The sequence below is a fragment of the Palaemon carinicauda genome, chromosome 1, assembly GCF_036898095.1.
Source record: "Palaemon carinicauda isolate YSFRI2023 chromosome 1, ASM3689809v2, whole genome shotgun sequence".
Lineage (NCBI taxonomy): Eukaryota > Metazoa > Arthropoda > Malacostraca > Decapoda > Palaemonidae > Palaemon > Palaemon carinicauda.
The window spans coordinates 4,017,061-4,030,186 of NC_090725.1; the positions used below are offsets into that span (position 1 = coordinate 4,017,061).

Sequence of the window (13,126 nt, forward strand, 5' to 3'; positions counted from 1 at the left end):
TCACTTGGGAAAAGAAAGGCTATAGAGTGTGGTTTTTGGGAATGGAGATTCAACTAAAGAAAAAAAACAAATATAAGTACATAATTGGGTTTCAGTATTTTGGTTGTATGAGTGACAAAGAAGGTAATTTACTTACCTTATTACTAGAGTCATGAAATGCAATAGTCAGTGGATTAATACATCCAAATATATTGCAAAAGTTAAAGATAAGTAGTAACAGTAGCGCAAGGGATTTTTTCCTGCTTACAGCTATAATAGAGAAAAACCCAAGGTATAGGACTCTTGCATAATGTTGTGTTTGATATGTTAAGCACAAACCCTGCCCCTGAAAAAGGAGAAATTGTAGGTTTACAGAACATGGTAAATTTTGAAATAGTTATGAAAAGTATTTAATGCACTAAAACAAAGTGTATGTAGGAGAAAAGATGGTAGAGTTCATAAACTGTGATTATGTTAGCATAAAGAGTCATTAAGAATGGACATACAGTAGATTAAATAATTATTGCATGTAATGTTGATAATTTTTAGTGTAAACTTTTATTTCTTCTCATCTAGGTTCAAAGAGGAACACACTTGTGCACAGCCAATCTATGGGGGAGGAGCCTATTGGCGAGTATCGCTACACAGTCACCCGTGGCAGTGATGCACTGAAGATCACAGGCAATAATTTGCATCTTGTTAGAGTATGTAGCGAATATTTTAGTATAACGTATATTGTAATTTTATCATCTTGATACAAGCTATATTTTCTTTTCAATAGAGTTTATTAAAGATCAATTTGAATTAAGAAGTTTTTCCTAATCGATAAATGACCTTGATATTATTTGCAATAAATGCTCAAAGGAAGTATTTTCTTGGTTATTTTAGACTGCAAAATTGGTGCTGGATGAGTTCTTCAATGGAGAAAGGAACCTGAACAACATAGCTCAACTTCTTGGCACAGATACTACCGCCAGGTTTGTGTTTTATGCATATGTCGTATTCAGTAAGTTGTCAGTTTGGTTCCAAAATATAATATCTTTGTAAAGGTTATACTGTGGTTTCAGTTTTTTATTTTTTATCAATTTTATTTATAGTGTAACCGAGGGGTTTTGACCCAATAAAGTAAAATTCAAGCTTTTAAGTTTAATCCAATTAGCTAAATAAATTAGCATACTTGAGAGTGAAAGACAAATGGGAAGTTTGTAATTGATAAGTAAAACTGAAGTACAATACTGTATTTTAGAATACTAAAGACTTGATATATTTAGTTCTATTTTATGCAATGGCAAACTGTATTTTAAGGAAAGGTAAAATTTTTAATCAAAATAGAAAAGAATATGTAAGTTTTGTATTTTTTTTGCTTTATGGTGGGTCCTGTTTAAATAGAACACGTGTATTTATAGATATTTAGTTCAGGATGTACTGTATTTATTTTCCTATGATTGCAGTATTCATGCTAAATGGTGTACAGTAATGCATTTAGTGATATAAATTGTACTTTGTTTATGGAGTGACATTTAGTGATCCATTCTGTTTGTAAATTATCCACAAATTTTTCATATTTGGATTATCATTAGCATTAAATCAATTAGGAAAATTTGTTCTGTTCACCTATTTGAAAATTTCTTCTAAAGCACTGAAACGGCTGTGGATTCACCAGTACCTGTCGTGCCACAGCATCCAATGAAGCAGTCATCCCCCCTACAAACCCCCACTAGTGAAAGTGAACCATCCACTGATGTCCTCAAAGGTGTTGTGACAGTGGTTCGTCAGCCATTATTCCCTTCTTCTTCAAAGTAAGCATAGTTTCGTGGTTCATTATTTTTTTATTGGGTTTATTTTGCATACGTGCAAGATTTTCATAATTTTTCCAGTTGATCATTGAGCTGTCATAAAGTCTGTTTTGAGTTTGTATATAGATTCCATCCAGAATATTAAGAAATTTTTGTTTATAGCTGATAGGTTGACATTGATAAGGATTTTTTGGAAAAACCACTCGAAAGGTTATAATAATGTAAAAATGTTTAAAAAAAAACCTCACATTATTTTACCTTAATTTCCTCCCTACAAATTGTGTAATCTCCATATGTATTAAACATTTAGTGGGTTTGTGTGAAAAACAGTTTTGTGTAATACAGTAGAAGCTTGGCACAATATTTTAAACTATAGTTTTCATATGATAAAAAATCTTTTGTAATAGAATAAAGAAAGTTCTATTATGTTTTTATTGAAAAATATGAGCTGTCTCTTTGTCATTAAGTCAGTCAGGCAATTATTCTTTTCTAATTCTAGGGAGGCCATTGAAACCGCTGAATGTGGTGTCCAGCCTGCAGATCTGAGTTCCAAGAATCGCAGGCACTTGTTCATGAAAACTAGTGAGGACCGAGCAATGAGTGAGTATTTTTTACTTTCCTTTGTTGTTAAAATTGCAAGGCTTTTATATGCAAGATGAAATACAGTAGATAGAAACTATTGTATCATTAGAGGTTCTGAAGTCCGCTACATTCAGTCTTATTTTGTCAACCAACAGCAGTTGCTTTTGTTTTCAACATTTGAAGGTCAAGTACTGCATTTAGAACAGGAGAGGAGGGTTCATAGTAGTATAGTAAGTTGTATGGGGGATTGGAATATATTTTTTTTGATATACTACAGTAGTAGTAGGTACGGTAATTGGTCTTAATGAATTGAAATTTATAATGATAATGACTTGGATATCAACATAACCCCCAGATAAATGTAAACACACGTGTGTGTATATATATGGTCAACTCTCGTTATCAGTAATGAATTATTTTATGAAAAATTTTATTATGCCAAATTTGTGCATACGAAGGAAATTTTTTCATATAAAAATGCTTGGTAAGTCGTCCTTGCTTAATGTAGGTGAAAGAAACGTAAATATTAAAGTTCACGTTTTGCTGATTTCCTAAGCAAAATTTTATGTTTTTACTTGCGGTTTTTAACATTAAGCTGTAGTTGATCATTTCTAACTCCAAATTTATCGTTTTGACTCGCGGTGTTTGTGGATTTTTGCGGTTAAGAAACTTGGTGTCAAATTTAGCATTTTTGCTTTACAAGAAATTTGCGAATACCAAACACGGATTACTAGAGTTGTCTGTACAGTAGCTTAGTACTGCATTTCATAATTGATTGTTTCCTAAATGTAGTTTTTCCTATTACCAATTAAAAGAAACTGTTGTTGGTGTCTTCTAGTATTAATAGAATCCTTTTACTAAAAGAAATTGTGGTTCTAAGGAGCAAAAGCATAAGTGGAGTCACCAGTTTTTTTTACCTTTTGAATAAGTTTAGGCCTATAACCATTTAACATATATCTAAGTTAATATCCTTTTGTCATAGAAAAAATAGTGTTACGGTAATAATGTTGGTAATACGTTTATGTTCAGTACAGAGACTAAAGAAGTTGTTGATGTAAGCTGCTTAAAGCAGATTGATAGATACCCCAAATAACCACATAGAAGAGATATTTTGTTATGTACAGAATATACAGGAATGTGTATAGCATTTTTTATTCATGCCCTTTGTAAATACAGAAGGTAAAATATAGTTCGGTGTACAACGTTGATGGAAGTAGCACCAAAGTAGTTGTCTCTGATTTCCTTTTGTAGGAGTTGAAAATAACCATAAGAAGATTCCAATGATTTTGTTGAAAAAAAATAGCTAATAAAAAGCAGAAGTTTAATCTAACAGAAGGTATAAAGCTTCGTTTATTTTACTTATTCATATGATATTCACCATGTATATAATTTTCAAAATATTATAGTGAAAGACATAGTGTGCAGGAATACATGTGCAGACAATAAGTATGAGAACATTTATTGCAATTACTTTATTATATAGAGTAATATTTATTTAGAATATAAACTGGGGAGGAACATAAAGGAAAGGTCCCCATAGGGGTTTATTATTGTTAGTTCACTTCGTTATGGCTATACTATTCAACACAGTAGACATAGCAGTTACTTAGAAAATTGAGATTTGTGACCGTTGTGCATTAGGTCGATCATTTTGAAAATAGGAAGTTGCAGAAAGATGTGGTGTTCAGAGGTTTTTGAGAAGAATCAAGATTAGATATCAAAAGTTGAGATGGTTTAGGTACAATATTTAATGAGAAGAAAAAAGTGACTAATAAAAGCAATGATATGTATGAAAGTACTGCAGTCAGTCAAACACCACTAAGGTCATCAGAAAAAATCTGAATGATGGGAATTCATGCATAAAGTTAAGTACATGATAAAGATTACTTTAGTATTATTTAGACGACTCTTAAATCTGTAAGGACATGATGATTCTAGATATTGTATAAGATTTTTATCAACTATAATTGGTTTCTACTGTATAGTAAAGATATTTTATCATGATTGCTTATTTGGCATTCAACTGTATCTACCCCATAAGTGTTGTACTTTTTTATTTTTGTACGGTAAGTCTCATAGATGAGAATGTGATACATTCAAAGAATGGGTTCTTAGTCCAACACAATTTTCTAAGGCATGTAATGTGCAAATGTATCCAAAGTTTCTATAGATATTTGTACATTTTAGAAAACTTTTAAAAGATTCTAATTGATTTATATTTAATTTTAAACTTCTTTGAATTATTTTTTATATACTACACTTTTTAATCTTCAGAATTTTTCTAGTTGAAGATTTATATGTAGGGGACTTTGTTATTTAGGACACTAAATCTCTCATTCCTTTTAATATTACATTGATTTAGTTAATGTATAATACTGTACATTACTTTGTACACTTTTATTTTGTGAAGTGTATTTCATGAACAGTAAATTGAAATTGCAGATGTAAATTTGAGGAAAGAGGTAGTTTTTAAAACTGACTAGTGGTGCTACTAAATTGATAGGACATATATTGTTTGTATAATGAATACAATATTATGAATCGGGTTGGGAAAATTGAGATATCAAGATTTCAAGCTACCAAACTTTTTCTGTATCAGATGGCCAAAATTTTTAATTATTTGTTTGATTATTGGGGAAATTCTAGAGCTCGATTATAAAAAAGAAATCTTATCACTAGGTTAAAGATTTGTTAAACTGTCAGTAGTGAAGCTTAAGATAATAGAATTAATACTAAAAATAAAAACTAAAGGAAACAATTTCTAAGTGGTATTTCTAACTATTCAAGAAAAAATTAAGTTGAATTATTAAAACTTCAGTTGATTAACCATAGATCTAGATACACAATAGAGGTGATTGTTATTTAGAGGGAAAATAAAAGCATTGTTATTTAAAAAGTAAACACAAAACTATAGTTCCCCTTAGGTGACATTGCCTTCAGGACTTCTCATATGGTACCCTATAGGCATTTCTAATAGTTTATAGTGTCCATGTGGCCCATAATACATACAGCTTTTACCCTTATACCTGACTGTCTTCCTTTCTTCCATCTGTCCAACTACTAGTACTAATATTTATAGTGTTACCGAGGGGTTTTGACCCAATAAAGTAAAATTCAAGCTTCAAGTTTAATCCTATTGGATAAATAAATTAGCATACTTGAGAGTGAAAGACAAATGGTTAGTTTTTTATTGATAAGTAAAACTGAAGTACTGTACAATACTGTACAGTATTTTAAAATACTAAAGACTTGATATATTTAGTTTTATTTTATGGAATGGCAAACCGTATTTTAAGGAAAGGTAGAATTTTTAATCATTATTGTTATTCTATTATAAATTTCGTGTGGTTGTAGTATGAAATGCAAAGTTTAGAACAGTTTTTTCACAAGGTATTTTTTTTTTTTGTATATTCCACTAAACATTGTTTTCTAACCCATGAAGAAATACTCAGCATGGCTTTGTGTTATTTTGAAATGTTTTTATGTATTTTTTATTATGCATAGCGCATTTAGCTCCCTTTGTTGTGCATGATTCAGAACTTTAACATTTTATAAGTATTTGGAAGTTTTAAGGTTAATAAAAGTTGTGAATTTTAGTATGATATTGAAACTGTAGGACAGAAGCTACCTGGAGTGGAGGGATATGTAAGTGATAAAATGCATAGTCCCACATCTAGACTGGAGGGCTAATTTTGTAGCAGCCTAGCCTTTTTTTTTTTGGCAGTATTTCTGCATGATTAGCAAACCGATAGATGAATGTATTAAAAATTATGAAAAATTGTTGCTCTTTTATAAATTTATTAAAATAGCCACACAAAGATTACTGCTTGTGGATCCTTTAGAAGCATGTGGTTCAAGTTAACATCATTGATGAAAATTAAGAGGAAGCTATTTTAATGAGTTTTCTAATAAGAGCAACATGGAATAGAAATGTTCTTTTAATGGGGGTAATATAGTCGATGTGTGATGGTAGTAATTTTTTATTTTGTGGGAGAAGTCAGGCTAGAAATTTGTAGTCATGATCAAGAGATGGCTCTTCCTCAGATGGGGATGATGCTGGCCCCTCCACTCCTGGTACCACTTGTCCTGCTCTTGAGGCTGTGTCGGGTCCTGCTCCTGTTCGCTGCACCTACACTCGCCAGTTCCTTGTGCAATGTGCTGCTTCACCTCTCAGTCGCCAAACACCCTGCAACTGGTCCCAGATTGTGCGGCAATCTCCTGTGGTTATCAAGAAGGTGCAGTTCTGCTTGTTTATATAAATTCTGAGTTTTGCTAACAAGTTTTTTTTATTTCAAATACAGTAACAGTATTATAGGGTAGTTGTTCAATAACAAAATAGAATTGATATTTCTAAGTAGGAAGCCTTTTCATACGGTAATTTTAAATAAAAAGTTGCCATTCTATTGTGTATTATAGAAAGTTTGCTTTCTATACACTATTTGGAACTTTTAGCTAGATGCTGGAATGACTGATGTCATGGCATGTCATTTTGTTCGTAAAGTTCTCATGAAGTGATGAAAAGCAATCAAATGAGAAGATGGCCATTACTTTTCAACCACATTTGAATTCGCTACTTATTTATTAAATGTACTCAGGTAGGTCAACGCTTATACGATTTATTTTTTTACAGAGAGTTTGTATTAATAAACATTACCGTGGGATAATTTATAAAAAAAGAAAAACACCCAAATTTTAACCACATTGGCAACCCTGCTATCTTCTATTATCCCTCGTTGACAACACTGTCGGCTGAATGACAATCAGTTGTTAATGAGTTCTCGGGCTATTAAGAGCTCGGGTGCAGTGTTGAATTTTGAATTTCCAATTTCTTTTTAGCCCAGAGACCGTTCATTCTTCAGGAGTTTGTTGGTTTTTATGTAACACAAGTTACCTTATTAGTGTTATTACTGTATATGATATTCTTGTGTTGATTTTCATAGATTTGTCATTTTTTGTGCAACCCGGCTGAAAAAAATTCTGCATCGTGGAACAATTTTGCCATCACCCCTTCAAATCCAGTAAGGAACTATGTACACTTTCTGTGGACTGGATAAGTTCCAGGGGGATATGAATCATATAATAATTTTACTGATTACAAAGGTAAGGTGTTTGTTTTACTTCTCGTGGTACTCATGTAGAGCTTGGTACTACAATATAGCAAATGAGTGCTCTTGCTAAACACCTATTCCTTGCATTGCAAAGGGCTCATAAGAAAAGTACTGTATGTCTGTGCTGAGTACTGAATTCCTTGTATTTTTGGGGGGGCAGTGTCTCTTCGGTTTCAGACCCCAGAGTTTTCACAGTCAATGGCCATTCCACATTGGAACCGCTTCTTGTTCTCGGTTATAACAAGTGCTTCCATTTGTTCCAATGTTTTATTCATCCCCAGCTGTTGCCGTCCCTTTATGGCTCCGTCCCTCCACCCCACACTTTTTACTTCAGTGAGTCTAGTTTATTTCTTCTTATTGACAGAAAATTTTGAGTTTGCCTTTACAAGGTTGACAAATAACCTCAATGACTTTCTTGCATCTCCTCATCAAGTACTTGCTGATTTTACCCAGGGTAAGGGTATGACAGATCCCCCACCTTGTGAACCCCAACATGGTGTAGGCTTAGGGGGGATCTGGTCTGGGTGGGTGCCTGACTATATAAGTTACCCTTTAAGTTCCCTTTTAATCCCATAACAGTGTCAGAGAGCACTTGGGTAATGGTGGGGATCTGGGTGGGCACTGGCTGTCCTACTATAGATAGGCGTTGAGGCTCAGCTGGGTGTGTAGGGGACGGGTCACCTTGGGTCGGAGTTTTTGTCTATGTAGGGTATGATGATGTTAGGCCTGCGTGCGGAGCCATTTGATCCATTGCTGGGGCCCTCCACCTTTAACGAGGATATTGTCACAGAGTCGTAGGTTCCCTTCTCCAGCTAGATCTTTTTCAGACCTCTCCTCCCCTTCTATGCTTCTCGGGAAGGTTCTCCTTATGAGGGCCCCTCCCTGTTGCATGGTGATCCTTTGTTTCCCCTTCGCCCTTGGTTCAATGTTAGGGTTCATGAGGGTCTATTTTCTTCCTCATTTTCCCTCCGCTTCTTGACTGTTCAGCGAGGTTTATTGGGCTTGTAAATACTTGGATGGGTGATTACTTGGAATTTTCAGATGTATTCCTTTATTTCAGTAGCTCTTTATGTCAGTTTTCTTGGCTGCCACTTTAGGGCTTCCTCGTTTCTTTCAGATTTCAGGTTTGTTTCTTGAAGTCTTTCTGTTCCTTCAATTTCTAAGGGCCAGGTTTCTTCTTTGGCTTCATCATCTTCTTGACCCTCCCCCGTTTTTTCTCTGTCCGGTATCTCAGAGCGCCAGATTTTTTTTATTGTTTCTGAGGTTCTGAGGTCATTGTCCCGAGTCACTGCCCTCCAGACTTCCTCCTCTTCAGTCAAGGGGCCGAACGGAAGGCAGGTGCTTGGGATTCTTTGTCTTTTTTTGTTTTTGTCTTGTTTTGTCTCATTTATTTCTCTTTACCTGGTCCCTCTTCTTGGTTCTTGACGCCATGCTCCCTTGTGGGCGAATCCTGTCTTGCGGGGACCTTGTTGGCACTTCGACAGGGAGTGTCTAGTGGTGCATTCGTTTGTGTTTTGTTAATATGATTTGATTTATTTCAAGAAGGGGACAATCTTGGGGTTTTTTCTCCTAGCACCTTTAGTCTATTTGGCAGTGGAGTGGGATTAGTCAATTGGGTAGTAGAGGTTTTGAGTGACCTCCTTTTTCTGCTCATCCTTTCATTTTCATCTCTTCGGCCCCCATCCCTAAAGGAACAGTATGGGGGAGGGAGCTGTTTTCTTTTCTCTAGCCTTCTGGTTTTCCCTTTTTCTAGGAAGCAGTGCCGTCTTTCGATTCTTCGTTTCTGGAGTTGGAACTCTACCCTGTGGAGGTCACTCCTGGGCTTCTTTTCCTTTTTGATCAAGGTGATCTCAATTGCTTATCTCAGGATGTTTATCCCTTACGTTAGCCTTTCATCAGTCTTGAGTGTTGTAACCAAGGAGTTTCTTGTCACTCGTTTCTGGTGTGAGAATCCTGTTTCTTGGTTTGGAAACTGTCTCGATGATGGGAAGGGTCTCATTTTGGTCCCTCCAGAAGAGCTAAGATACGGAATGAGGTAATTAGGGGTACCACAGGAGTTAGAAAACTATCAGATAAGATCCAAGAAAGTAGAGTGAGGTGGTATGGTCATGTCATGAGAAGAGATGAACAGTATATTTGGAGGAGAGTGATGGAAATGGAGGTACAGGGAACGAGAAGGAGAGGGAGACCAAAGCGAAGGTGGGTGGACTGTATCAAAATTGACCCTTGATCAAAGGGATTAACCAGTGATGAGGTGTGGGACAGAGGTAGATGGAGAAAGCTGACCAGAAACATCGACCCCACATAGAAGTGGGAAAAGATGTAGACAAAGAAGGAGAAGAAGATCTCTTGTTTTGGTCTAACGTCTCCGATCTGAGAGATGTTCTCTTGTGGGATCAGAGGGCTTTTTGGTCCGGTGGTCCTTAGAGAGGAACCTGAGCATCTTGTGTGGGATGTTGAGTCGAGTCGTCCCAGGTTCACCAGTTTGTAAGTCTTTCTTTTCCTGGCTATTGCCCCATCAGGGTCGCCCAGTCTCAGTTGGATCCTGTGTGTGGAGGTATTCAACTTGTTGTCAAGTTTGTGTTGCTCTTTTCAGGATCCCCAGAGTCTCAGACTTGATGCTCTTTTACTAGTCTAGGGAAGAGCTCCAGGCTTTCGCCTTTCTTTCGGTCTCCCTTGTGGGGGCCATCTTCTTCAAGATAGTACGACCTGTCTCCTGTCTTTGCTCCCTTTATGGCCTCGAAGTATTGGTTTTCTGTCCTTTTGGAACCTCCAGATTGTCGGTCAGGGTCGCCTTGTACTTCGTCTTCTTGCTTGGAGATTGCCAGGAGGTTCTTCAGTCAAGAACGTTTCTTCCTGACCTTTGACAGTTGGCTCTAGCCAGATGCATTTCCACTTGCCGAGTGTTACAACCCTGGCCAGTCTTCAGGCATTGTTTCCAAGCCTGAGGTCGTTTGAGGTCTTGGCCTTCCTTGTCTAATATCTGTTTTTTTGGTCCTTCTCCACCTGGACAGGGGCCTGTGTCCTATGTGTTTTGTGTGACTTTCATGTTTAGGTGAGACTCCTAGTTTTCTGCTTCTCTTGTTGTCAGGGATCTAAGTGTGGCAGATGGGTTGTTTTAGCACTGGTTTTCATGCTGGTGCCTTTGGGATTTGTTGAGATTCCCACTCCGCCCTGTTCTTGTCTCGAGACTGGTCAGCTGTCACTGCTCTCTCTCCTTCAGAGTCTGAGTCACTGTCTCTTCATGCCCTTGCTTTGTTGAAATAGGTGGCACTGTTTTACTCTTGTCCCTTTTCAGGCTCCATTGGGAGGCATGGTCTCCCTCCAATGGGTGCCTGAAGGGAGTCCAGATGGACAATCTTGGTGCTCTTTATAGGGGCCCATTTTGTGGGATCTTTTGGCAAGACCTCTCTTTCTGACTTCCCATGTATCTGTCATGAGAGTTTGAGAGCTTTAGGCATTCTTCTGCCTCATAGCCATGTCACGACAGGTTCTGGTTTGCTCTATCTTCAGAATTTATCGTGAAGACTGAGGCATTTTTGCTTCTCTTTCCCAGGTCTCCCCCTTGATGCTGCTGGCTGTCTTTGTGGACAACATGGAGTTAGCTTGGTGCTTTGTCCTGTGAGGGCTTTCTGTCTTTCCAGGATATCTTTTCCCACTTTTTTTTTGTTTCTCTTCAGAAGGTCTCGAGTCCATTGTTTGATTTGTCGTTACGCCGATCGTTTTATGAGGAAAGTCCCTGTCACCAGAATACTAGGCTTGGTTACTTGGCTCCATTCTGTCAGTGTGTTGAACTTAGATTGGGATGCCATACTCTGGGCTTGGTTGTTTGGGCTTTGTATGGCTTAGCTTGGCTATGGGTTGGTCATGATGGGTTAGAGTTAGCCTTGATTGACTACTTGTTCATTGATTTTCAGAGTGCTTATTCCCCCTTTGGTCACACACTGGTTGGCAACATCCACTGTAGGGGGAGTGTGATGTCGTGCCACTGACACTTTCCTGTTACTGTATCGCCAACTGCTCTTTGCCCCCTCACATCCCAACGTTAGTCACTCACACAAGACGGGCAGCAATCAGCAGTGCTGGTCTTGGTGCCGGCATCTTTGGGGTGCGTTGTGATGATCCTCAGTGTTCACTTGACACTAGACCTGCCAGACTGACCAGGTACTCGCTCCTTGTGTCTGGGTTGCCTTCTACCTATGCCCCTTTCCTCTCGGTGACAGTGCCCCCAAGAGTTGGGTGTCATGTGGTAATGCTGATGTGTTGGTGCCCTTGGGCTTTGTTGCGATAAAGCCCCATTGTCACCTGATACTGAAGTCAGTCTGTCCAGGCACTCATTCCTAATGAATGACTCGCCGCCGCCTTTATGCCCATCCCTTCTTGTCTTCAGTCTATCACGAGAGACAGGTGGCATTTGGCAGTGCTGGTATTGGTACTGGCATCATTGGGCTGTGTTGTGATAATCTCCCCAATATTTGCCTGACATTAGACCAGTCAGACTGACCAGGCACTCACTCCTTGTGAAAAAAATCAGCTTCTACCATGTCGGTCTCTTCTCGATGCCAGTTCACCCAGGAGTTAAGTAGCATGTGGTATTGTGAGTGTGTGTTGGTGGCTTTTGGGTGACATTGTGATAACCTTCCAATGTAACTTGACACTGAACCAGTAGGTCTTTCCAAGCTCTCACTCCTCAGGCTGAGGCACCAGCCACGGTAGTTACTTTCCTTTTGGCGCCTGGCACGAAGGATGGGTGGCAGTCATAAGCGTTGGGTTTTTTCCGTTTTGTTGACTTCTGTAGGGCATATTATTACTCCCTCATTTTTCACTGAACAAAAGACCAGGCGAGTGCTTCATGAGACCAGTCGATTATCTTGTCGCTCCCCTGTTGGGTCCACTCCTGTCCAGTGGGTGCCTGATAGAGTTTAGCTGGATAATCTTGACACTCGCTCCTTGGGGTCGAGACGCCATCTGCTGCAGCTACTTTCCTCTTGGCACCAGGCACAAGGGATGGGTGGCAGTTCGTAGCGCTGGTTCTTTTTTGGGCTTCTTTGGGACATATTATTAGTAGAGTTGGATCTTTTGTTGGTTTCTTTTGGGCCATTTGGCCACACTCAATGTTTGATAAACAAAAGACCAGGCAAGTGCTTCAAGGACTTCTTCTTGGTCCGAGTTGCTGTCGCCAGCTTTCGCGCCTCTTCTTCTGGGATTTAGACACTTGCCAGGAAGAGGGAGGTATGCGGAGGTGCTGGTCTCTTGCGGCGCCATGGGGAGATTTGGTCACTCTTCCCGGTGGGAGCCGGGCACAGTACAGGAGGCAGTTGTCATGTGTGTCAGTCTGATCTTGGCACTGCGTCGCCATCTTTGTTCAACCCCTCTCTTTTCAGTGTTAGACACACAAAAACAGGTGGTAGGTTGTCACTCTGGCTCTTTTGCTGGCTTCTTTGGGATGTGTTGTCTCTTCCTCCAATGTTTGTCGGATTAAGATAAGCTTTATGGTTCATATGCTCATATTTGGAGTTTATGCAGTATAGATGGGTATTAATTTGTTATAAATTGAGACTTGTTAGCAAAGGACACTTGACTAAGGGAAAATACTTCTAGCTTTTAAATACTTTCATTTTTGTGTATTAAGTTTTTTAATTTAATTCATATTTAACAATA

At 38.1% G+C, this 13,126-nt stretch overlaps 1 protein-coding gene across 6 annotated transcripts in view; it reads left to right on the forward strand.

Moving 5' to 3' along the window:
- The window catches only part of mxt (Eukaryotic translation initiation factor mextil), a 175,109-nt gene that overhangs the window by 158,113 nt on the left and 3,870 nt on the right, over window positions 1-13,126 (forward strand). For 5 of the 6 annotated variants that reach the window (XM_068379631.1, XM_068379644.1, XM_068379638.1 and 2 more), the window contains 5 exons: window positions 556-683; window positions 868-956; window positions 1,617-1,778; window positions 2,275-2,375; window positions 6,402-6,592. In XM_068379631.1, coding sequence (XP_068235732.1) covers window positions 556-683; window positions 868-956; window positions 1,617-1,778; window positions 2,275-2,375; window positions 6,402-6,592 — 671 coding nt within the window. The remainder of the gene's footprint in view (window positions 1-555; window positions 684-867; window positions 957-1,616; window positions 1,779-2,274; window positions 2,376-6,401; window positions 6,593-13,126) is intronic. The other variant, XM_068379655.1, reaches the window with a different exon arrangement.